This window comes from Lepisosteus platostomus, chromosome 14 (assembly GCF_059453375.1).
Source record: "Lepisosteus platostomus isolate fLepPlt1 chromosome 14, fLepPlt1.hap1, whole genome shotgun sequence".
Classification (NCBI taxonomy): Eukaryota; Metazoa; Chordata; class Actinopteri; order Semionotiformes; family Lepisosteidae; genus Lepisosteus; species Lepisosteus platostomus.
Window position 1 is genome coordinate 37,084,200 of NC_142624.1, and position 25,569 is coordinate 37,109,768.

General features: G+C 39.9%; 1 protein-coding gene across 1 annotated transcript in view; it reads right to left on the minus strand.

The window, feature by feature from the left end:
• The window catches only part of neb (nebulin), an 88,753-nt gene that overhangs the window by 24,771 nt on the left and 38,413 nt on the right, over window positions 1–25,569 (minus strand). The window contains exons 59-107 of the mRNA XM_088606099.1: window positions 25,282–25,485; window positions 24,570–24,674; window positions 23,891–23,998; window positions 23,482–23,793; window positions 23,033–23,236; window positions 22,826–22,930; window positions 22,329–22,436; window positions 21,466–21,777; window positions 20,274–20,477; window positions 19,596–19,700; window positions 18,958–19,065; window positions 18,538–18,849; window positions 18,099–18,302; window positions 17,705–17,809; window positions 17,064–17,171; window positions 16,643–16,954; window positions 15,895–15,999; window positions 15,636–15,734; window positions 14,659–14,760; window positions 14,101–14,208; window positions 13,440–13,751; window positions 12,758–12,862; window positions 12,537–12,641; window positions 12,318–12,422; window positions 11,544–11,651; window positions 11,093–11,206; window positions 10,667–10,864; window positions 10,208–10,312; window positions 9,704–9,808; window positions 9,033–9,137; window positions 8,710–8,817; window positions 7,867–7,980; window positions 7,416–7,613; window positions 6,916–7,020; window positions 6,675–6,779; window positions 6,410–6,517; window positions 6,133–6,240; window positions 5,576–5,683; window positions 5,021–5,125; window positions 4,377–4,481; window positions 3,949–4,047; window positions 3,691–3,795; window positions 2,939–3,043; window positions 2,385–2,489; window positions 2,005–2,109; window positions 1,815–1,919; window positions 1,390–1,494; window positions 1,028–1,132; window positions 590–694 (exon numbers count right to left, since the gene is read on the minus strand). Of these exons, the coding sequence (XP_088462225.1) occupies window positions 590–694; window positions 1,028–1,132; window positions 1,390–1,494; window positions 1,815–1,919; window positions 2,005–2,109; window positions 2,385–2,489; window positions 2,939–3,043; window positions 3,691–3,795; window positions 3,949–4,047; window positions 4,377–4,481; window positions 5,021–5,125; window positions 5,576–5,683; window positions 6,133–6,240; window positions 6,410–6,517; window positions 6,675–6,779; window positions 6,916–7,020; window positions 7,416–7,613; window positions 7,867–7,980; window positions 8,710–8,817; window positions 9,033–9,137; window positions 9,704–9,808; window positions 10,208–10,312; window positions 10,667–10,864; window positions 11,093–11,206; window positions 11,544–11,651; window positions 12,318–12,422; window positions 12,537–12,641; window positions 12,758–12,862; window positions 13,440–13,751; window positions 14,101–14,208; window positions 14,659–14,760; window positions 15,636–15,734; window positions 15,895–15,999; window positions 16,643–16,954; window positions 17,064–17,171; window positions 17,705–17,809; window positions 18,099–18,302; window positions 18,538–18,849; window positions 18,958–19,065; window positions 19,596–19,700; window positions 20,274–20,477; window positions 21,466–21,777; window positions 22,329–22,436; window positions 22,826–22,930; window positions 23,033–23,236; window positions 23,482–23,793; window positions 23,891–23,998; window positions 24,570–24,674; window positions 25,282–25,485 (6,795 nt within the window). The remainder of the gene's footprint in view (window positions 1–589; window positions 695–1,027; window positions 1,133–1,389; window positions 1,495–1,814; window positions 1,920–2,004; window positions 2,110–2,384; window positions 2,490–2,938; window positions 3,044–3,690; window positions 3,796–3,948; window positions 4,048–4,376; window positions 4,482–5,020; window positions 5,126–5,575; window positions 5,684–6,132; window positions 6,241–6,409; window positions 6,518–6,674; window positions 6,780–6,915; window positions 7,021–7,415; window positions 7,614–7,866; window positions 7,981–8,709; window positions 8,818–9,032; window positions 9,138–9,703; window positions 9,809–10,207; window positions 10,313–10,666; window positions 10,865–11,092; window positions 11,207–11,543; window positions 11,652–12,317; window positions 12,423–12,536; window positions 12,642–12,757; window positions 12,863–13,439; window positions 13,752–14,100; window positions 14,209–14,658; window positions 14,761–15,635; window positions 15,735–15,894; window positions 16,000–16,642; window positions 16,955–17,063; window positions 17,172–17,704; window positions 17,810–18,098; window positions 18,303–18,537; window positions 18,850–18,957; window positions 19,066–19,595; window positions 19,701–20,273; window positions 20,478–21,465; window positions 21,778–22,328; window positions 22,437–22,825; window positions 22,931–23,032; window positions 23,237–23,481; window positions 23,794–23,890; window positions 23,999–24,569; window positions 24,675–25,281; window positions 25,486–25,569) is intronic.

The window sequence follows — 25,569 nt, forward strand, 5'->3', positions numbered from 1 at the left end:
TTGTCTTCTCATACTCAGCTCTGTACAGCTTCTGCTCAGAATGTCACATGGGGTTAAAAACATCTGGCAAACATACTGCACAGCTTTTGGCAGCAAACTACAATCATACTTTTTAATACTTCCCTACCATGGAGGCATTGAAGGAGTAGACATCATACTACTGTATAATGGGAAATAGCTCATTCATTCGTTAAGAAAGTAAGTTAAACAAGAGAGGATTAAAATGGTATTAAAAGCTTATCCTGTCTGAACACATTTTTCAACTTCTTCCAGCTGATCCTGTTTTTTACCTCACTTTGGATCCATTTCAGAAGCAGGGAGAAGGAAATGTAGGTTAAATACACATTTCTACATGGCAACAAAAAGGACATTTATTCAATTAACAAAAAAAAAACATTGCAACTATATCACAGTATGTCCTTAGCATTTTTAATATAATATAATATAATATAATATAATATAATATAATATAACTGTATCAGTTAATGAGAATAATAACTTTGTGTAACCAACTGTACCTGTACCTGGTAAACTGCCTATCTTAGTTTATATATGAATAGAAATTAAATGGGTGACACATGCCACATACCTCATCGAGAAGCTGAGCAGCGTACTTGGCAGTTCTGTAAACTGGAGTATCAGCTGTGTATTTGAAGTTTGCCCGGTTCTTCTCAAATGAAGCTCGATACTTGTTCTGTAAATTATAAACAACCAAAAAAACATTCTTTAATTTTTTAACTACTGTACCAAAACCACCTGTAATTTATTCTAAAATCCTCATTCATTCTATTTCAGAATTAAAAACGGCTGCAGCATTTCAGCAGATGAACAAAGGAAAGTCCAAGTACAAGAGTACAGTGCAAAAGACTAACTATCACCCAGCACAGAAATGTCCTTTACTAGTGTAGGCCTCCTGCGTGGAGGATTTGTTAGTGTTTCAGTCACTGGGCTGCCCCAACATTTTGTCTGCACTGAATAAGAGGAGTTGGAGCTACAACAAGAGTTCCTTCTGCCATGCAGTACATACCACACTGTAGAGCTTCTTGTTCTTCTCAGCCAGGACCAGATCGGGAGTGTCCCACACATAGCAGCCAATTCCTCTCAGCCAGGTCAAGTCCTCTTTGTATTTGACCTGATAAAGAGGAGAACAAAGCAAAGACAGAAAGCTCACACCCGCTAAAAGGTCTGTCTGCCATGTCACTTTCACCTGTTTCTTCTTTCCTGTCGATTTTCATTTCTGAAACTTTACACGTAGTACAAATTTCATTGCTGTTTTCGAAGTCAGTGACAGCTAAACAAAATGCAAGACGTTATCTTGAAATGAAATGGCTCTGAATGTAATTTTAGACACTATTTTTTAACCAGGGGAAAGCTGATTATGGCACGTACATCGCTGACTGCTTCAGAAACCATCCTGTGGTGGAAGTGCTCTGGGCGGTCAGGAATAGATCTCCACAATCCCAGAGAGTTGATATACTTTTCTCTGTATTTCACCTGCAGAAAGATCGAAAAACACTTGTTACTTCACTGACAACCGATCTCCTGGAACTGGTCTAAATGGACGGGTAAAAATCTTTCAGACATTTCAGAACATTAATCCAAAAATTAGACGAACATATTTCAAAGCATTGCTATTTAAACTATGATATGTTTACCAGTTTGACTGCACCTACTGTACCACGTCTGGTTGAGCAGATGTGTAGAATGACCAAGAGCTCAATCGCCAAAGAGCTTATGGTTGGAATAATATTTTGCAGCTCAAAATCATGTCAGTCTTATGTTTTGGAACCCAGTAGGACTTCAATGGTACTTACTTCACTGATGTCGTCAGTGACCTTGCGATGGTAAATAATGTCCAAGGCATCTTTCACAGTACGATAATGTCCTTTGGCTTGCTCAAAAGATTCCTTATAGCGCAGCTGTGGGAAGAAGTGCAAACAGTGGATTAATATTAAGTGAAAACCACAATAACAAAGATTCATTCAAGCAAAATGGCAGACATACATCACTGGCATTGAGGTAAGCCTTTCTGGCTATAAGCAGCGTTGGAGTATCGGCAATGGGAGTGTACTTCATCTTCATCTTCTCATATTGTTCCTTGTATTTTTTCTGAAAAACACAGCAAATTGCAAAAGAAAAGAGAAAATGGGGTTGAGCGCAAATTTCTTTTCTTTCAATGCATGAACTTGTTTAATGTTTGGTCACTCTCTCAGTGCTATGATTTCATTCTTACTGGAACTTACACTACTGTGATTTCTACTGCACTCATATTTCTCACTGCATTAATTAAATTATCCTTTTTTTTTTACAAAATGTCAATGTGTTCTTGTCTTCAATACAAAGCCCAAAGAATCAGTTTTACACAACAGGTGCGGGACTCTCACCTCACTGGTGATAACTTTCATTTCTCGGGCATGAGTCAGAGCAGGAGTCTGGGCTTCAGGGGTGAAATGAGGTCTTTCCTTAGTAGCCAGTTCAGTGTACAGGTACTGCAGGAGACACAGACAGCTTCCATTAGGATAAAAGCTTTGAAGATACTCCTAACATGCCTGTTCCTACATCATATTTGTCTGCATGTTAAACAAATTAAAAGTTGCTAATCTTGAAAAACCTTTGTGAGACCCATGTAATGCCAGGTTAATCCTTATCTTATAGTTATTCATATTATTATTGTTATTCATATTGATCCTTCTGAATAGATAATTATTAGTTTAGATTAGATTTTGTACACATTGATTGAGTCCATTTGATTTTTTTTAATTTTTCTTTTCCATCTAATTGTTTTCCTGCTACACTTAAACAATAAAAATATACAGATATTTTACAGGGGCATTAATTAAGTCAATAATGTAGAATACACTGTATGGTTGTGCTAGATATGGACGAGACCTCAGCTTTCTGTCTGCTTTAATTGTAGAATTTAATTGTAGAAGTCTACCTGGCTCTGGATCTGCTGGCCCAGTTTGGCTCTGTTTAAGTCCACGCTGTCCAGTATAGGAGTGTACTTTGTCTTCTGTTCATTGCCAGCAGCTCTGTACACCAGCTGAGGGAAGGCACAAATAGGAAAGAGGAAAGGCTGAGACATGACATTTGGATGCAGAGATGTCAGTATTATGTACTGCTAATACTCACTAATAATATGACTGTTGCACCCAATATTATTATGAATAAAAAAGATGAATAGCACCAGTCATTTTCTGTCCATATAATCTTTTTTTAAATACTTTTTTTTCCTGCTGCAGCTAAATTTACACTTTCCCCTGAAATATATCATTTAATTACAGGAGGAATAATGACCTCCCAGAATCAGATGTTTTCTGAAAGTTCACTGAGTGAACTCAGATTTGGCCTGACCCGCTTGGTTAATGGCCAGCCCTGAGCGGAGGATGAGGAGACTGGAGCTCTACAGGGAGGAGAGAGAACCCGGAGCGAGCGAGGGAGATGATGGGGAAGATGAGGGACACGTGAGATGCAATGAATGTTAATGTCGTTAACAATTCTGATTTTGAACAGGGAGGTAAAACTGGCTTCCTAGTCGACACCCACCCACACTTAAAATTAATTAAGAACTTCCATTTAAACAAACTTTTTCACAAACCCTTCTCAAAGGCATTCTAAAGTAATATACTTTGGGTGCTGTTTGTCATTTCTCAGGGCTGTTTCTCATTTCTACTGACAACAGATACTTACGCTGCTCAGGTGTGATTTGAGTTCTGTCACAGTCCTGTATTCCGGAGTGTCCAGAACCACAGAGAATTTGCTGTGCAACTTCTTAGCCTCAGTGCCATAGTTAGACTGCAACACAAATAATTCAATTTGAATAATTCATGAATCAGTCAATTTTATACAAAAGATAATAGCAGTTGTGAGAATGCTGTTTTTTTTTTGTGATAAGTAAATTATATTGTTTCCAGTTTGACTCTTGGAAGTGTTTATAAAGAGACGTACCCGGAGTTTTGTCACATTACGGACACGGACCATTTCTGGGGTATCAAAGAGAAAGCATCCCATTCCTTTCAGCCACTGCAGGTCTTCTTTGTATCTCACCTGGGGAAAAGGACAGGAGTGGTTTTAGTTGCTGCGTCTGTGATAGGAAACAAAGCACACCGTATGGACTGGCAGAAAGAAAACATTACATTATACAGTGAATAAAGGATTGGTTATTACTAAAAGCAAGTATTTAGAAACAGTTTGGTACATTTGCTTGTGAGACCTGATTATAACAATTACAATTTTTAATGTTCTCTATAATATAATATTTAATGCAATCTCTATACTTGCAATCCATATTCCATGCAGTCCTGGAAGAACAAAAACAGTTCAATTTACATAACTGTAGGCAAACACACACACACTTTACATTTGAATAGACCTACATCACTGGTGATATCGTTAACATAGCGGCAGTGCATCAGCTCTGGGGTCGTTGGCATGGAAATAAGGTTGCCCCTCATGTTAAAGTATTTTTCCTTGTAGCAGAGCTGTGAAAGAATAAAAACACATTTATACATTATTACATTAGATAGATAGATAATACTTTATTAATCCCGTAGGGAAATTGATGTGTTACAGCAGTCCAGCCCAAGACAAGCAAAACAGACATCAGAATAGCTATAAAACAAAAGACAAACAAGATAAATAAAAATAAATACATAGGTGTGTGCAAAATGTGCTGATCATAGTCACTGTAAAAACAATAAAATATGTGCAAAATGTGCATAGGTTCATACAGACTGATTGTCCAAAAAGTACAATGGAGTAAACATGCTGTTTATTACATTATCGTTTATTACATTTATTACATTATGTATACATGATTGACATGATTGACAAATCTGTCGGATTAAATAATGACAATTTCTAAATGTTTTATGGAAAAAAATAGGGATCGAGGACACTGAGGATCCACCGTGGAACCATAGTCCAACAAACAGAACCAACATGGGAAAAGACTCTAATGTCTGATGCTCCTTTAAAACAGGGATCAGTAAATTGTAAAGCAAACTAAACTGAGACGTACATCACTGATGGCCTCCTGGGTGGCTTTAACCTGCTTGATCTCAGGAGTATCGTAGACGGAATGAATCTTGTCCTTTGTGCGTTCATATAGTTGGCGGTACAAGCGCTGCAGAAGAAACACAAACACTAAGAAACTGCACCCTTTGCATTCATCTGTAACACACAACGTCGTAATCAGAAACACGGAGCTTGTCTTATCAAGATAAAGTGACTTGTTTTGTTTTGTATGTAGTAATATTTCTGTATTTTCTAGGTACTCTATACTTAAAGACATACTGTATGTTATACAGTATATCGCCCAGCTCTGCTATGAATACATTTTGAACAGTCCATTTTTTTTTTACATGCTACATTCTCACAGCGAGCATCGTTGTAAAGTAAAATCACAGGAAAATGAAGTCAACAGGTTTCAAGAGGAAATAAGTGTAAAATGAAAAATACATGGTGCGAATATCTGAACTTCTCACCATGATATTTCTGAAAGAATAGTTGTGTTGTGTTAGTCTTCTCCACAGATGCTAGATAAGAGAAAGCACTGAGCTTACTTGGACCCTACCTCATTTATAGACTCATTCACTTTCCTCAAATTGACAAAGTTCACACTGTCATGGGGAACAGTGTAGCTTTTCGCTTTCACCAGCTCAAAGGCCTCCTTGTATTTTTGCTGTGAAAACAGAGAAAAGTAGGTCTTAGCCTTATGTCTGCATATAATGATGCTGTTGATTAAGAAACACATCATCTAAAAACCGTTACCACAGATAGCTCACAACGAAATGAAAAATCTACTGATAAACATCCAGAGCATTAATCTATTACAGTAAGAGGGGGAGGGAATTGTTTTAATTCTAAAATAAGGATTACAACATAAGAAAGGCTGCAAACAAGAGGCAGCCTTTTGGCTTGTCTGGCTCGCTAATTGTAGCTAACTGAATGGTAGCTAATTGATCCGAGCATCTCCCAGTATTCTTAAAAACAGCTATGGTAACAGCTTCAGTAACTTGTTCAGCACTCCTGCAATCCTTAAGTAGCTATTCCTAAACAAGCTATCATGTCGGCTCAGCTGAATTACGTTTCGTCTGTTTTGGGAAGCACAGCTGGAACGTGGGATCTTACATTGCTGTTAATGATGCTGCACTTCTTGGCCTGTAGATTCGCTGGGGTGTCCGGAGGAAGGGTGTATCCCGTGGGCATTAAGTGATAGTTGGCTTCTTTATACAAATTCTGAGGGTAGGAAAGAGAACGGCACATCAGTCTTTAGAACTTGTTACAGATCCTGCCATTGGCAATTCTAAAAGAACAATGAAACTTAAGCCAGCAGTTATCTAGGGTGACTGTGCACGGTCTCTCTGACAGTGCGCTTATCTAGGGGGTATGTTTCTCTTCAACCTACGTCGCTCTGGATCTTGTTGGCTTCCCTGGCCCTTTCGAGATCCACAGTGACAGCAGGTGCCGTGTTTGTGCCCTTGACGTTCTTCACGTAGTCATGGCGGTAGACAAGCTGCAAACACAGAAAGTGACGTCACGGATCAACAGATACGAGAGAGACACACAGATCACGAATGCGATGCACTTAACGGAAGTCGGAATCATGAAGAACAAAGAGAATAACGAATGTCCTTTTTCCTCTTGAGTGCTAAAGACGTCAAGGTGCTCACATCACTCAGCTGGTTGGCACTGATCACAGCCTGCACGTAGGTAGGAGTGTCTGTCACCACAGTGAAGTTCTTCTTCTGTTCTTCAGCCTTGGCCTTATATTTGAGCTGAAAGAAGCAAGAATGCACACGATGTGTATTTTCCTATGGGTCTTAGGTAAAATCCTGCCAATGTGATTTTCTCGTTTAACAAAATGAATGACAGAAGTCGAGGGAAAAATGTTGGTGGCCGGAGAGCACTCACGTCGCTCTGGAGTTCATAGGAGTGCTTGGTGCGGAGAATCTCAGGGGTATCGAAGACATTACACCCAATGCCCTTCATCCAGTTCAGATCATCCTTGTATGTAATCTGGAGAATAAGAGAGAACATTGTTAGATGCAGGTCGCAATGGAATACCCTTTACCCATTCCTTGAATTTAATAATACTGTGTGAATTGTGTTTTAGAGCTATGGCTTTTTGGAAAGGTGTTCAGGCTTTTCAGCTCATTTTATTCTGCCGAGTGATGTTCAGGTAAAAGTAGCATCTCCAAATCTGTAAATTTAACATGCGCAAATTCGTTTATTCGCAATGCAGTCTGGCAGACAGGGTGTTGTATGGAAGAAGACAGGACAGACAGAGCAGGGGGCGAAACTCAGCCAAAAGCTCTTAAGAGCAACTTTCTAATGAACCGCCCAAAGACTAGGATTGTGAGACGAATCTCGCTAGTGACAGTTGCATAGGTTTCTCCAAGCGTGGTACTCACATCGCTGAGCTGCTCGTTGACTTTGCGGGCGTGCATGTGGATCTGCAGATCGGGCAGGCAGATCCATTCATGAAGACGTTTGCGGTAGTCGATCTCGCTGATCATCTTCTGGGTGTTTTTAGCAGCAACGATCTCCAGCATGTCTGGCAGAATGTGCACCTTGGCCTTCGTCTTCTCATAGTTCTCCTTGTACAGACGCTACAGGACAAGAGAGCCAGGAGCTTTCACATGGATGGATCTTTTGCACCTTGTCTCAACACTGCTGCTGTACATGCTCAAGACTTCAACATTGGGCACATAAGCACACAGTCCACCAAATTAGTAACTGTAAGGAAATGCAGTATTTCACCAACAAAATCTAAAGTTATCTAATGTTAAAGTTTTATTGATTGGTTTGCACCTCTAACTGGATATAAATTACCCCCTCATAACTAAATTCTTAAATTCTTACATCAATAGGCAATTTTCCGACTTTCAGGCATCTTGCTGTTGCAGGATCATCTTCCACAGATTTGGGCAAGGTGTACAGGGCCTTGAACTTCTCATAGTCCTCACGGTATTTCAGCTGGAAGGAATCAAAAAGCTATCGTTAACACTGCTGGCCTTTTTCCTTGTAGGCAAGCAATGAAGAAAAGATTACAGCATGCCGATAGGAAAATTGCAATAAGAATCTAAATTTGTCTCAGCCGAAGTCTTCTTGTCCCAAGAAGAACAAACATTGCACAAGTAACACATTTTGTATTGTATATTTCCAGAGATCCTGGCGACGGTACTTGGTCCCATCGCCATCACACCAACGGTATTGTCTTCGTAGATAAAGAAACGTTCTGTGTCAAATACAGTTCCTATAGCTCATCTACACCCAGGTTTAGCCAATAAATCACAAACCACTCCAGACAAACAATTTTAGAGCATACAAAAGTAGGAATTCTGACTGATGTTGTTGGGAAGGAAAGCACTATAATAATAGGGTTTAAAAGTAGTTAAAAGTTTACAGTTTAAAAGTTCAAGTACTAGAGATATCATTGTCTCATGTAGCAAGTTGATAAGAAGGAAAGATAAGAATCTCCGGGCTTTGTAAGTGGGGCACCTCAAGCAGCAGAGTGAGGGTCTCACTAAGGCCATAAGTAGGCAGACAATATTCAGTTTAACCTTTCACATTCACTCTGAAGATGGCTAGCACAAATATCCAAGAAATGCTATATAAAACCATTCTGGAATCAATTACCTGACATTATAAACCCTGGAATTTTTTTATGTTTGTTAAGAGCTTTTTTGGTTACGATTTACTTACAGCACTTGTGATGTTCTTCTGGTTTTTAGCAATAGCCAAAGAGAAGGAGTCTGAAGGCAGTTTATAGCTCGTTGCTTTGATCTTGTCCCAGACATCCGTGTATGTTTTCTGGAAATAAATTTTATGTTTATTAAGACTTATCTCACTTATCTCAAGGAAAAAAACCCGGTGTAATTCACAATGAGGCATACAGGCCCTATCTCTCCACCCTGGTACTAAATGCTTAAAAAAAACATTTTTAATAATAAACAATAATCTTGTTTTTAAAATGCAAGGAAAGACGTGCGATTTTAAGGAAACTGGGAAAATCTTCAGAAACTCACATTGCTGTACAGGGACTTCAGGCCTTGGGTTCTCGCATAGTCAACTGTATCCAGAACTGTGGTATATTTATCTTTGCTCTTGTGATAAGCCTCTCTGTAGTGTAACTGAAAAAAAGAGTTGTTTAAAACAATTGAATAAATCAATACATTTTATTGAAATCTGTGGATGAAAAAAAAATCAGGTGCTAACATTTATCCTTTATCAGAAAGCTGCATATTTCTGGCAAGCGTCACAGTCTATTCTAGAAGTACTGGGAGTGACCCGCAACTACACTCTGGATGGGACGCCAATCTGTCCCAGAGCTCATATACAGACCCACACACTCAAGCACGTTTAGAGACGCCAATTTGTCCCAGAGCTCATATACAGACCCACACACTCAAGCACGTTTAGAGATACCAATCAGTCTAGCCGGCATGTCTTTGGGGGATGAAAGGGAACCGGTGCCCCCCCCCCCGAAAAATCAAGGGCAGAATATGCAAACTCTGTATGGAAGGCATCCCATTCCAGAATCTGTCCCAGGACCCAAGAACAGTGCTAACCGTCCCTCAGACACAGTCTTCAAGTCTAATCATGTAGCATTAAGTGTCCTGACACTTAATGACAGCACTTTCTGCACAAAATTAAAAATCTCACATTGCCATGCAGGAATTTCCATTACATGACTTACATCGCTAGCTTGTATGTATCCTGTAACCGAAGTTACATAGACTGGGGTATCAGTCACAACAGAGAAATTCTTGAATTCCTTTTTACCGGCATCCCTGTAGAGAAGCTGCAATTACAAAAAGAAAGCCATTAGGAAAAGACAACTTACATAGTCATCACAGAGCTGTGCTACTGATACTAATCTCGGGGCACTGGATGAGGCAAATGGAGGTGGGCTAGTTTAACCCACAGAGGATAGGTAACAGGTTGCATAAATCCAGCCCAAAGACTGAGATCTAGATCATCACTTCACTGTGGATCTAGATAATCACTTCTCTGTGGATCTAGATAATCACTTCTCTGTGGATCTAGATGGCCACTTCACTGTGGATCTAGATAAGCACTTCACTGTGGAGGCCTTGTTAGCAAGCCAAAGTAAAGGAAGGAAATACATCCTGCTTTCATAGGATCAGGTTGTGCTGGCAGGACCCTGGTGTGCACAGCCTTACTGCAGAGCAACACTTACTTCACTCTGGAGGTCATAGGACTTCTTGGCGCGGACAATTTCAGGGGTGTCCCAGGCGTAGCAGCCAACCCCCTTCAGCCAGGTGAGGTCCTCTTTATAGAACACCTGCAGAGGTTCACAGAGGTCCAAAAGGAATAAACCTTGTTAACATAATATAACAGTGATGCGCCTAAAATGATCAGCATATCCGTAACCTAAAACTGTCCACTTAGGTACAGTAAGTGTTAAACTTTTTGTTTTGTTGAGACTTATTGTAAATGGGCCAGTGACCTCCTCATGCTGCGTATTTAGGTAGGATTGTCCATGTTTCTAAACTGTGCCTGAATAATCACCGTATCGCACCACATCACTGCAGCTGAGGTCAACAGGAGTCACTAACCCGGATGCACTGGTTAAGCTGTTAGCAAACGCGGAACAATCTTCCTGTGTGAAATCAAGATCTAACATGAGAGATCTTACATCGCTCAAGATCTCGTTGGCCTTCCTGGCGTGAATGACATCGTGCTGGTCGGGCAGGCACGTCCACTGGTGCAGGCGCTGGCGATATTCAACCTCACTCAGGATATGCTGGCACTTCTTGGCCATCACATGACTCAGCATGTCGAAGGGAATATGGATCTTGGTCTTGGACTCATCATAAGCCTTCCGGTAGGCCATCTGATTCAACATAACATGAAGAAAACAGCAATGAGAAAGCGGCAGAGATAGAAGAGACAGACAGGTCGAGAAATGGGTCTACAGGGACAAACTGAGAGATAGATATGAGTAGCAGCTTCCAGGGTTGTAGTGTTTCAAGAGTAAGGAATGTGCATTATTGGAATAAATACTACTTACAGTAACTCTTACCACTTCATTTACTGAAAAGACACAGACAGACAGACTTACCAAACTCTTCATCTTCTCTATCGCAGAAGAATGGACAACATTAGGGAAGTCACGGATGTCCTTTCCAGCCAGATAGTGACCCTTGGCCTTTTCATGAGCTTCTTTGTATTTAATCTAAAAAGAAAATAAAATATTTCTAATAACCCAATGAGATTACACCCTTCATTGGGGTTAGTGAATGAGCGGAGCGCATTCAGACCTCTTTACAACCGTGAGCATAATGTATTCAATTCCTACATGTTCATGTTGTACTCTTATAATAAAAAGAAAAAATAAGCAAGAAAGCTGATAAAAACAGTGTATATTAATCATTGCCATGTTATTAAACCAAAGGAATTTATTTTCATTTTGGTGCTATGATAACTATAAAGGAATATTATACTGTACTATATAATACTCCAATTGAGTTAAGCAAACAGAAGGAGTTTATCAGAATGGAATATCAACTCACATCGCTGACAATCTGCTTTGTGTGTTTGGCGCCCACTAGTGGTAGGTGATCAGGAGGCAGCTGATAGCTCGTGGCTTTGGTTCCATCCCAGTTTGATTTGTACACTTTCTACAGCCAAGACAACACAGTCCGATTGATTAAAACAGCAAAAAACAGACAGGCGCAAAACACAATGGGAAATTCAAGAGACATAAACACTGCTTCAGCAGATCCAAATATTTTTCATACTATTCACAATAACAGTAGAGCTATAGTAAATTCCCTTTTGTTCAAATGCTGTTAGATTTACTTAGAAAGCCAAAAGAGTATTTTATACCTAAATATACAAAGGATAAAAAGAAACATGATTTAAAACTGGTAATTCAACAAAGTAGCCAGGGACATGACAATGAATTTTCGGTAGGTGCAATGGACAATCATGATTGTTTATTTTTATCAGCAGAGTTGATTAACAGAGGGTCTGCACCCATTAATCACAATGGCGCCTAGAGGATATAATCAATTTCCGAAACCTGTATACCTTATTTTTCTTTAAACGTAGATTACAAAGTATTGTATTTTGATTCTCAGCATACCTTAATAAGAATTATTACGATATGGATTGTATAACTTGTATAACACAATGCAAAAAAAAGGTAAAAAATTGCAAGGTTTATATCGTGCAAATACATTCTATCATATTCACTTCACGACTGAAAGTACGTATTTAAGTCTTTTTTACGTCTTTTTAAGTCTCTTCACAGTGGCTGTGCTTCAACACCATGCATGCGATACCTCACTGATGATTTTGGCCACTTCTCTGGAGTGAGCCAGCTGGGGCGTGTCTTCTGATCCAATGTAGTGACCCTTCTCCAGATTGAAGCTTTCTTTGTACTTAAGCTACGGAGACAGAGAACAAGACCAAAACACACAAGGTTACTGGTGAGGGGAACCACTTCCAATTTAGGAAAGTCAGCGGCCTCTCTGAAAACTGGAAATTTGAAGGACACCTACGTCGCTGAGATTTGCGGCATTTATCTTGGCAAGAACGATTTCTGGACGATCAACAACATGCGTGAACTTTGCAAAGCCTTCTTTAGCACCTTTCTTGTAGGCTCTCTGTAAAATTTCAAAAAATGAGACAAGAAATGGTGATTAGTCTTGATAATAAAATATGTTTTAAAGCAATGGATTCATTTCAAATGGAAAGTTTATGTTGTGAGACTTGAACCTACGTCGTTCAGGATCTCCTGAGCTTTCTTGACCTTCTGGTGATCCACTGAGTCCAGAGCAACCCACCCACATCCACGGATCCACTCCATATCCGATTTGTAAACAAACTGGAACAAAGAACATCACACTCATAAAACAGCACCTGGAGATTTTTCACACCATCAACCGTTCATTCGACACTCAGTATTTTATCTTTGCACATCTGATGCGCTGGCATGTGCACACATCATCCATCCAGTTTAAAACAAATCACAAAAGTATGGTTTTAAAAAAGGACTTTAAACAATTTATAAATCTAAATGTTATTCAGTTGATTTAATGAACGTGAGTGGTCTTAATGATATTTTAAAAGCATACTGGTTTTCATTTCTGTGAGTTACAGTAACAGTTTCAATTTCAGTATAAATGACTTTAAAAATACTTCTCAGAATTAGCAGGGAGGGAGTTTTGCAAGGGTATATTTTTGTACAGTTCCCTGGCACACCGCAGCACCTCAGTCTTCCTTTTTGTGATTTTGAGGAAATGTCAGGATATGTAGATTTGATGGTGGATTTTAACAAAAAATCAAATTAACCCATAACATTTGCCCAGCATGTCGAAAGATATTAAAATTACAGGCTAAAATCCGCTGTTAAAAAAGATGGAATCTAAGTGCTTCTTCCATATTGATTATGCAGTACTTACGTCACTCTGGAGCTCATAGGCTTTCTTGGCCTGGATGACATCATTCTGGTCGGGCAGGCAAGTCCACTGGTGCAGGTAACGTCTGTAGTCAATGTCGCTGACCTGGGTCTGGCATTTCTTAGACAACACAAAGCCCAGCATGTCCACTGGCAGGTTGTACTTGGTCTTGGACTTCTCAAAGTCCTTCTTGTACTCGGCGTCGCTGGCGATCTTGGCAGCATTAATAGCCAGCATGATCAAGGGGTCGTCCTTGACACTGCGGGCGCCGATGTGGTGTCCGGTCTGCTTGCGGAAGCCTTCCTTGTACTTGTACTGTAAACCAGGGAACACAGGTGATTCTGAGTAGGACTTTTATAATGAATGTGGCATCCATGACTAGTTCAACTCTGAATCCAAATTCTAAAATACTAAAACATATTTCCTCTTTTTAGAACAACCTATAAAAGAAAATCATGAAAACAAAAAAATACTCAGCTCTTGCCTACTCCTTTTAAAATAAATATATCACACAGTACTATTATGAACAGTCAGAAGAAATGATTAAAATCATATGGTTTCTTTCTTTCTGTATTGTCTACTGTACGTAATGGGCTCAAAATTGATCTTAGCTCTACATATGATGTCAGACAACCTTTTTCTTCAAAATCTGTGCATCACTTACATTGCTCTGTATGCCCTGGCTGTGCTTAACGTGTTTGATTTCCACAGAGTCCTGTGGAATGAAGTAACTCGTAGCTTTTTCCTTGTCCCAGCTTTCTTTGTACAGTTTCTGATGTGAAATAAAAGTGAATTAGTCCAAATATACACAGCAATTCATTATACAGTCTATATTGGACAAGTTTTTGCATATGTTTACAACCATTTGGCAAACAGATTAGACAGTGACCCTATAAAAACATATGTAAAAACATACATTATGAAACACATATTAAAATCAAAAGCTACCACATCACAGTAGTAAGATTGCATGTTGATTATGGCAACATGTCATAAATTTGCTTTAAAAGCACTGTATAAAATATATACTGTATGCCTTACTTGTGTCCACATAGGAACTGTAGATAGTATGATAATAATAATAAAAAATATATATAGTATATAATATAGTATAAATGAGCTTTGCCTTCATTGGATGCATTGACGACCTACAGTATTGCATCCAGCTGCCACCTGCCAGCTGTAGCTGTAGTAAGATGAGTGGCGAACCCATCTACAGTACCTGGTTGATGTTCTTGGCTGCCTCTCTTGCCGTCGCCAGAAGTGGTGTGTCCAACATCGTGTACTTGGTCTTGGCGGTCTCCCAGGCTTCACGATACTTAGCCTGAAAAACAAACACAATCCTGTTAATCACTTGTTGGGTTTTCACCGGCCCCTCGGCAAAACACAGTCCTCCGATGAAGGCCGAGGAGGAAGAAACGGCCAGATTTCAAGAACGTAAGAAAGTTTGCGAAGAAGAGGAGCCTATTCAGCCCATCAGGCCTGTTTGACAGCTAATATTTAATTGATTCGAAGGTCGAATCCCTTGGGATCTTGAAAGAAGCCAGGATATCATCTTTGCCAACACAGGTGGGTAACCTGTTCCTGACTCCCAGGACCCATTATCACAAACTTTCCGACCCATTTTATAGAAATGACTGACCTCGTGCACAAATGGAATAGCTCTGGCCATTACAACAGCTACAGCATTTTATTTTTAATGCTTATATATTTATATTAAGAATAAATACTAAAAGAACACAAAATGTATAACTTGCTACTTCGTTTTTCATTTTTGTACAACTGCGCTTACAGTAAGCACTAGAAAAGAGACACGCAGTAAAAGTTATTGATCAGTCAAACACAATGAAGACGAAAGGACAGGTGTTTCTTGTTTCTGTCACACAGCTGCTCATCACAGTCAGTGTGTGGCCATATATTCCAGACTATGAGTAGAGATGAATGACTTCACCACAGTGTGGAGTTCCTCTTTTTCTAGGTGTAACAGAGGCCATGAGAAAGCCTCCTACAAACCCGGACAACGAAGAAATCTGCTGCAGCAGAAGACCCCTTCTTTTAGTGAGGTGAAGTTTTGCGCTGTCCAGGGAGCAGAGCCGAGCGTCTCAGCTCACAGGCGACCAGGATCTGACCCCAGGAGGGGCACAGCAGAGCCGCTCCTGTCACACAGCCCTATGAATTCCTACCAAAAGCGTTACTCACGTCATTGAGAATCTCTGCTGCCTGCTTTGCTGTCACGTAGTCGACTCTGTCAACCACGGGCGTGAACTTCAGGGTGTCCAGTTTCGTCCGGTATTCAAGCTGGGAGGAAGGCAGAAGAGAAGAAAACTGGCTAAAAAGAACTTGCGAGCACGTGTTAGTTAGTGTGATCTTACTGATGCGTTTGTTTCCAACACCTTCAGTAACGATCAGTGAAAATGGTTTTAGAACGGAGAGAAAGGAACATACTAGAGGTACTTACATCACTGAGGATGTGCTGCGCGTGTTTCACTTTCTTGACATCCAACGAATCGTTCGGCATCCAGCCGATTCCTTTCAGCCATTCCAGATCTGCCTTGTACACTGCCTGGCAACAGCAGATCGACACATTCCCTCATGTGAGATTTTTGCAATGCCCATTACTTTCTTTCCCATTCAGAACAAAAACTGCTTATTGCTCATGAGGCATCTGCTAAACTTATGAGAAAATGTTTTCTAGGGCTTCTTATCGATTTTTGACTGCACCTATGCTTTTCTCCAAACAGGGATGAAATCATTAGTAATCGAAACACATTATTTACATGTGAATGGCTCACAAAACCATAAAAATAAAGCAGTAAAAGTACATTTTCTGGGAGCAAAAACTAATAGTTCTAAAACTTCACTCACAGGGGAAGCTTAAATCAAAAGCACACTTTAATTTCTTTGTAACTGTCTCTTGCCTTCTGTTTAAACTTGTAATCATAAATAACTATTTCAATGTGAATTATCTTTGAAAATATTTCTCAGAATTAACAGAGAGGGAGTAGAGCATTAGAGGACATACTTTGCATAATTCTTGAGCACACTGCCTCTATCGTCTTCTGTATATTTTTTGAGCTTTAGAATTTATATCAGAATTTTTAGTTAAAGTTAGCCTACAACACCCCAACCCCCTTAAAATTACAGGTAAAATCACACCTGAGCTCTATAAATAGAATGAAAAATAAGTTCTTCAATACAGGACTTACATCGCTCTGGAGCTCATAGGCTTTCTTGGCCTGGATGACATCATTCTGGTCGGGCAGGCAAGTCCACTGGTGCAGGTAACGTCTGTAGTCAATGTCGCTGACCTGGATCTGGCATTTCTTAGACAACACAAAGCCCAGCATGTCCACTGGCAGGTTGTACTTGGTCTTGGACTTCTCAAAGTCCTTCTTGTACTCGGCGTCGCTGGCGATCTTGGCAGCATTAATAGCCAGCATGATCAAGGGGTCGTCCTTGACACTGCGGGCGCCGATGTGGTGTCCGGTCTGCTTGCGGAAGCCTTCCTTGTACTTGTACTGCACATTAGGTATGGATGAAACAGGACAAATCAGAATGTGTGATTTTGTCTAGTGGTGTCTTGTAAAATGTAAACAATCCAAGACAGCTCAAGAAGCTTCCACTCACATCGCTTGCAATGTCCCTAGAAGCCTTGGCCTTCAGAACGGAGATAGCATCTTCCTTGATGTTATATACTTTGGCCTTCTGCTCATCCCACGCTTGAGTGTACAGTTTCTGTGACAACGCAATGTGAGAAATGTGAGGCAAAGACTTTACAAAGCTTGGAAAACCCCGAAAAGGGGAAAAGGCGCCTGTTTAATCCACAGATGCAAAAGAGCTCAGGGATATAGAAGTTCCGTGATGACCTTTTTGACTCTTGCCTATACATTTCTATAGTATATAGAGGCAGTCTATACATTTAACGGCATTGACAGTCTCTAGGCAACATCTGCTTCCATTCCACCCCACGAGGGCCTGGACTGCTGCAAAGGCCTGCGACAATAGCCACAGAGTCCTACTAAAGGGGTTTAGAACCTCAACAAACTGTTACAATGGGAAAAAAAAACCCACGTAATAATAAATTAGAAATCGGATATAGTAAAACAGTAGGTTGTTGTTGTTTCTTTTTCTCCCTTAGAAATCCTAATCAAATTAACTTGAATCTAGAATATCCGTAACAAACCACAAACATCAAGGCCAGTTTTTGTGTTAGCTACAGTGCTACAGATCAATAATTTTGAAGTACAAAAATACTATATTGTACTTGCCTGGCTGACATTGATTGCATTTGCTCTCGACAGTACGATAGCTGGTGTATCAGGCATCACATGACTAATGGTCTTCTCTTTCTCCCACGCCTCCTTGTACTTCAGCTTTTGGAAAAAGGAAATCAAACAGAGAAAATTCATTAGGGCCACCAAGAATCAATTTTACAGGATCCCTAAAGCTTCTGTAGGGCACATACTGTGCAGTTTGTTAGTTTGCTTTTACAGATTAATTCAAAATAAAGCAAATCTTCAATGCATAACTCTAGTATAATAATAGACTAAAAACGACATGTCTGACACACATATCTTTAATGATAATAGATTTTAACAATTGTAATAGACAGACCCATCACGTGGGCTGCAGGCTGTAAGGAAGAGAGTAGAAAGCCCTTACATCGCTAAGCTGGATGGCATTGTTTTTAGCCAATACGATGGCAGGCAGGTCAACCACACTGGTGAACTTGACTGTGCTGGGGTGCTGCCGATAGAGTCGATCGTTCAGGATCTCCTGGGCACGTTTCACTTTGTTCACTTCCAGGGAACCGTTTGGCATCCAGCCACATCCTCGAACCCATTCCAGGTCACTCTTGTACACCCACTGAAACACAGATACAGAGAGGGCCGGTTCTTCTCTTTTTCTTTCTTTTGAAGGCACTATGACATTGCATTGAACTTAACAATCAAAGTTTTTCTCCAAAGAACAGTATTACATGACAGCTTTGCTGATACAAGAGCACTCATGTACAGGGTTCAATAAGATCCAGTTGAAAAAAATCTTGAGACATTCAGTCTGTCTACATTTTACTTAGCTGCTTTGGTGAGCTTGAACTTACGTCACTCTGGAGCTCATAGGCTTTCTTGGCCTGGATGACATCATTCTGGTCGGGCAGGCAAGTCCACTGGTGCAGGTAATGTCTGTAGTCAATGTCGCTGACCTGGATCTGGCATTTCTTAGACAACACAAAGCCCAGCATGTCCACTGGCAGGTTGTAACTTGTCTTGGACTTCTCAAAGTCCTTCTTGTACTCGGCGTCACTGGCGATCTTGGCTGCGTTCAGGGCCAGCATGATCAAGGGGTCGTCCTTGACACTGCGGGCGCCGATGTGGTGTCCGGTCTGCTTGCGGAAGCCTTCCTTGTACTTGTACTGCAACAGATCAGTGGGATGCATTCAATGGAGTGCAAAGCAGAACTTCGAAGTACTTTTATTTTTATTATAAAAATCTCTCTTTCACAAAGGCACGAGAAAACTCACATCACTGGCGATGTCCCTGGAGGCTCTGGCAGCCTTGATGGAGATGGCATCTGCACGCAGATCGTAGCCCTTCTTCTTAGCCTCCTCGTTGGCAAGTTTGTACAGTTTCTGAGAAAGGAACATTTAATTTTATAAATGAAGATGAAGCCGAAGATTGATCATTATGAATGAAAAATGCCATTAATCAAGGTCAACAACCAAGGGAATAGAATATCCTGACAATACCACAGAGGTAGATAATACAAATAAGAAGTGTGATGTACAGTATATTGGTCAGACCATCCCTCTGGACACAATCTCAAGTGTCCAAACAGTACATTCCAAGTAAGTGTGATGCCCATGAGGCCAAAAAGAAGGTCTCTTTGAGACCTGAATGTTATTGGTGTTCACGGTGGGACACGATTGTAGCATTCACTACTTATAATTGCTACAATGTGTCTATGCATCCAGATACACTAGACAAACTATTCACTGTTTAAACATGATCTCCGAAGAGATGCACAACATGAGTGTGTGATCAAAGCACATTAAACTTAGACATGTTAATACATATTCTTACATTTAAAATGAAACCCCTACTATACAATATTGTCTTACTGTAGTTACTTCTTGAATCCTAAAACATTCAGTTCACCCACCTGACTTGTGTTGATTTTGTTCTGTTGTGCAAGGATAATTTCAGGAGTATCAGGCATGACATGAATCTGGACCTTGTCTCTATCCCATGCCTCAGTGTACAGACGCTGAAAGAGAGAATGCAGTACAACATAACACAAAGAAAACAAATCCGCTTTTCAATAGTGCCATTTTAAAGCCCTAAAGAAAACAAAACTTCCCAATTCTGATGTTTTGCTCAAAGATCACAGCACTGAAAAAAGTAAAATTACAAACATAATATCTAAAACATGTAGAGGTTTTGAGGATGGTCATAACGGAAAACTTTGTTACAGTCAGTTTTTAATATTTTTCTGCACTTCAGATGATCAGATGAAGTCAGATGTTTAGATGATTTACTCTTCCAGGTGTAACTTAAGAGTTTCAATCAGTTCCATTCTACAGTTGGAGAATCCCTTTGGTTTGAAATGAAATGCATGATATAAATAGCAATGATATCATTTCTGCAACTTGCAGTCTGTATTTAATTGTACCCAGCGTGTATTATACAAACGTAATTTATTGTTTCAAAATCTGCAAGGTTCACGTCGTTACCTAAAGATAAAACAAATCAAACTTTCCTTTCCATTAAGAGAGCTAAAAAATATATTTTATTTTAATTTCTAGCAGATTGTGCTTTAATGGTTAACACGGTTGCATACCTGGTCCATGTTTTTGGCATTAGCCTGAGCCAGAACGATTGGCATTGAGTCCATTTTGCTTGTGAACTTGAAGTTGCTGGGATGCTGGCGGTACTTCCTCTCACTCAGGATCTCGGCAGCTTTCTTGGCTTTCTCAACATCCAGAGAGCCAATGGGGACCCATCCCACACCCCTCATCCATTCCATGTCAGCCTTGTAAACAGCCTGGATAACAGACACAGAAAAAGGACACACACATATTTACACATATTGTAAGTACAGTATATACTGACAGGCACTGAAAACACAACACATTCTTTTGGTTCCAATTCTCATTTCTTTTATAGAGAGTTTTGATGGGCTCACTGTCCTTGGGCAGCTCTCTTGATCGTATTGCTGTACATGGAACTGATTAAGCCAGTGTAGGCCTTTCTATTCCATGAAGAATATGAATGGAGCTAACACATGGATATTTCCGATCAAGGGGACGGTTTTGATTTTCTGCTTTCACTAAAATACTTTTTCAGTCAGGGATGAAGTTTTTAGAGATGCAATTAAACTACATAATGAATTTAATAAATCCATCTTGACTACTTATAATACTCATCAAATGGTGCTTACTTGCATTCTGGATAAGAACATTTTGAGACATCTTAAAGCTTTTAGTAACATGAACCCTCTGTGATATATTGTTTACTCCTTTACTATGTATTTTTCAAAATCTTCTTTTAAACAAATTTTAAGATGAAGAGTCTTTCATGAACTGTAAAAGCTCATAATTCATTTTAGCAATTATACTGTATGTATTAAAATCATATTTCACTCAAGCATTTTACATGGAAGAAATAGTGTGCCTCAGGCTAAATGAACAGAGTTCTGTATTAAATAATTATTTTGCTTCAAAGAACAATGAAGGAAATTTTCTTCAATAGGAATAATAAATAAAACAGTATGATATATTAATGTTCAGTGTTATTATGGTGTACAAGACAAGTGCTCTTCATATCTTCAACACTTCAGTTTGAACTTACATCACTCTGCCTCTATCGTCTTCTGTATACAGTATTTTTGAGCTTTAGAATTTATATCAGAATTTTTAGTTAAAGTTAGCCTATAACACCCCAGCATGTCAGAAGATCTTAAAATTACAGGTAAAATCACACCTGAGCTCTATAAGCAGAATGGAAAATAAGTTCTTCAATACAGGACTTACATCACTCTGGAGCTCATAGGCTTTCTTGGCCTGGATGACATCATTCTGGTCGGGCAGGCAAGTCCACTGGTGCAGGTAACGTCTGTAGTCAATGTCGCTGACCTGGGTCTGGCATTTCTTAGACAACACAAAGCCCAGCATGTCCACTGGCAGGTTGTACTTGGTCTTGGACTTCTGGAAGTCCTTCTTGTACTCGGCGTCGCTGGCGATCTTGGCTGCGTTCAGGGCCAGCATGAGCAAGGGGTCGTCCTTGATGCTGCGGGCACCGATGTGGTGTCCGGTCTGCTTGCGGAAGCCTTCCTTGTACTTGTACTGAAGCAAAGTAAAAACTGTCACTAGTGAAGGCTGGTTTATCACTTTAATATATTGTTTTCAATTTTTTATTATTAAACTTTCTAGTTACTGTATTTTAGTATTAACCTGCAGTAGCAGTATTGTTTCTTATTATATAAATGTCCCCAAAAAGCCTCCAGTTTTGCAGAGAGGGAGAAGAATAACCTGTGATGTAGCTATTACAGTAAGCATACATGTACTACAGTATATGGCGCTAATACAGCTTTAACAAGGTTTACAATGACATCATATCAGTTCAAAATGTCTTCAGCCTATGCTTTTTCAGGTCTTAAGGATCTCCAAACTAATGGAAAGACACTTGACAAGGATGATAAATCACAATTATGTATCCATTAGTAAATGTTTGCAGGCAGCAAAGCATTGATACTGACTTTACTATGGTCATTCATAACTGCCATGAAGGTTCACAACAAACATGAAGTAAGGTCCGTTGCGGAGGATGGCTCTTCACAATCCCAGTGCAGCTCTCATATGCAGCTTTCCATGGCTCAGATGCAAAAGGTACTTACATCACTTGCAATATCTCTGGAAGCTTTGGCAGCTTTAATTGGGATGGCATCTGCTCTCATGTCATAGCCCTTCTTGAGAGAATCCTCATAGTCCTGCTTGTAAATTTTCTGCAAACATAACATTAAGCTTGTTAGTATTGTTTCAGACTGTGATGGGCACCTCCAGGTGTGAAAATGAAATCAGACATGCTGCCTTCACAATACATCTGGAAATGAAGAAAAGTGCATGGATTTTTCTTTGGTCCATTATATACTGTATTTGTTATATCATGTTTATGTTCAAGTCTATGTACAGCATACTGTAAATATATTTGTTTTGTATAAGCATACATACTGTATGTACAGATGTTTCTTTTTACTAGCTGTCATCTAACGGAAAGCTTAAATTCAACTGTGAGTCATGATAAAGATCAGATGTTCATTGAAATATAAAAGTGCATTTCTTCCCATCATATTTAAGCACAAGAAAAGCAATCAAAAGAAGAGCTGAGCATTACCTTGCTGACAGTTACAGAGTTGGCCTTTGCTAAAACAATTTCTGGAGTATCTGGCATCACATGAATGGTAGTTTTGTCCTTATTCCAAGCTTCTTTGTAAAGGCGCTGTAAAGAAACATCGAATGATAACACGAAAACTTCAAGTTCAATTGTGAACAGTATGTCTTCCCAAAACACATCACCAAAACAGGTCACCTATCCACTTACATCATTCATATTCAGCGCATTACTCTTGGCGAGGACAATGGGCAATGAGTCAGTAACACTGGTGAATTTAATGGTGTCTGGGTGTTGACGGTAAAGACGATCACTCAGAATCTCTCCAGCCTTCTTTGCTTTCACCACATCCAGCGAACCAATAGGGACCCACCCAATACCTTTCAACCATTCCATATCTGCCTTGTACACAGCCTGGGGAAAGAAAATAGCACACGTATTAGCCGAAGGAAAATATTTAAGAAATGTTCAAGGGAAATATTTTTGTTTGCCTTTCTTAATACTTTTACAGATTATAGATTTAATCTGGGATTTTGCAATAAAAACTGATTCTTGCCAGCTACGGGCAGGTTTTGTTTAATCAACGTATGCCAATCCTCTTTTCTTCAAAAAAAGGTCATTATGATTTTCATTTCCTGCAATTGTTAACATAAACTTACGTCACTCTGGAGCTCATAGGCTTTCTTGGCCTGGATGACATCATTCTGGTCGGGCAGACAAGTCCACTGGTGCAGGTAATGTCTGTAGTCAATGTCGCTGACCTGGATCTGGTTTTTCTTGGCCAGGACAAAGCCCAGCATGTCTACTGGCAGGTTGTAACTTGTCTTGGACTTCTCAAAGTCCTTCTTGTACTCAGCGTCACTGGCGATCTTGGCTGCGTTCAGGGCCAGCATGAGCAAGGGGTCGTCCTTGATGCATCGGGCACCGATGTGGTGTCCGGTCTGCTTGCGGAAGCCTTCCTTGTACTTGTACTGCAACAGATCAGTGGGATGCATTCAGCAGTTGAAATGATTTTGCATGTATTCTATTTATACTGTATCTTTTTCATGAAGGCACGAGAAAACTCACATCACTGGCGATGTCCCTGGAGGCTCTGGCAGCCTTGATGGAGATGGCATCTGCACGCAGATCGTAGCCCTTCTTCTTAGCTTCCTCGTTGGCAAGCTTGTACAGTTTCTGAGAAAAAAACATCAGCATTTTAATACAGACGTAATGTCTGACCTCTCTATGTTATCAAAGCTAACATGAAGGACTTTGTTTATAATCAAGTGTTTAAAAACTGTAATACCATATACTGAGCACAGTATAGTTTCTGAAAACAGCAATACTGCGGCATCTAAAAAATGTTTAAATGTCATTAGATATCTGTTGTGGCTTACATGTATGACTATAAATGTTACTGAATTAGCAAAATAAGAATGTTTGTTGCATTAACCACATGTATACAATTATTTAAATGATATAAAAAACAGGATTCTCAATCTCCTGCTTCATGTCCATGGGAAATTGTTTATCAGGTATGAAGTGTGACTTGTACAGCTGTGTGTCATTTCTATATCATGCAGACAGTAAGCAAGGGCCTGTAGCTTTTAATAAGGTTGTTTCAGAGTTCTTGAACTGCAGAGAACAGGACACGGGAGTTCATTAAATTGCAAGATGAATCTTTGGAGCCCTTATATTTAAAATGTTATATTAAAAAACACAGGGGCATGAATGAAAAGGGAGGAACAGGAGAATTTTCTCTCACCGCACTCATGTTGATCCTGTTCTGCTGAGCGAGTATGATTTCTGGGGTGTCGGGCATAACATGAATCTGGGTCTTGTCCTTCTCCCAAGCCTCAGTATACAGGCGCTGCAGTGAGAAAAATCAAAAAGAGGCAATAAGGAACGATTCAAATCAGGATTAATAGGGACATGTGCGCCACAATCTTGTTGCTCAAAACCACCACCAGCTATGCAGCGTGTCATATATCCGACAGTGGTCCATTTTAAATTTTACTGATTAACTGAAACGTGCTTTTAGAGTATTGTACAGCACTATGGTGTTGGGAAGCACCACATGTTTGTCTGCACCTGTGGTTGGAACCAAAACACTAGCAAATGCAACTGAAATGAATGCAATTTATATAGTAATCTCTTAAAATACAGTTTGTACACAAGCAAAAAATTTATATATATATATTGTGTTAGCTGAGATGTGAGGTATCAGGCACAATCTCAAACATTTGACTACAAAGTTTAGATAGTAACCGCTAGCACTACCACTATTTTAACTCGATCAAAATGAAGGATTATTAAATGAGGATTTTAACTGGAACTGTCAAGCACATCACATCTCTAATCATTTCTATTCTGGACCTCTTCTGGGTTCTTCAGGCATCCACATGGCTTTCGTTTCCTTTAGTTTCTAGCAGTGCAGAAAGGCTGCATGCTGACCCAGCGGAGAAAAGAAAGACTACCTTGTTCAGGTTAAGTGCATTGGTCTTGGCCAGGACAACCTCCATGGAGTCAGTCACACTGGTGAAGTTCACTGTGCTGGGATGCTGGCGGTACTTCCTCTCACTCAGGATCTCGGCAGCTTTCTTGGCTTTCTCAACATCCAGAGAGCCAATGGGGACCCATCCCACACCCCTCATCCATTCCATGTCAGCCTTGTAAACAGCCTGGAGGTGGATACAGGGAAAAAAAATGCCTGTGGATTTTCGATAATGCAGTTTATGGAAATACTTGGGCTAAGATTTTAATTT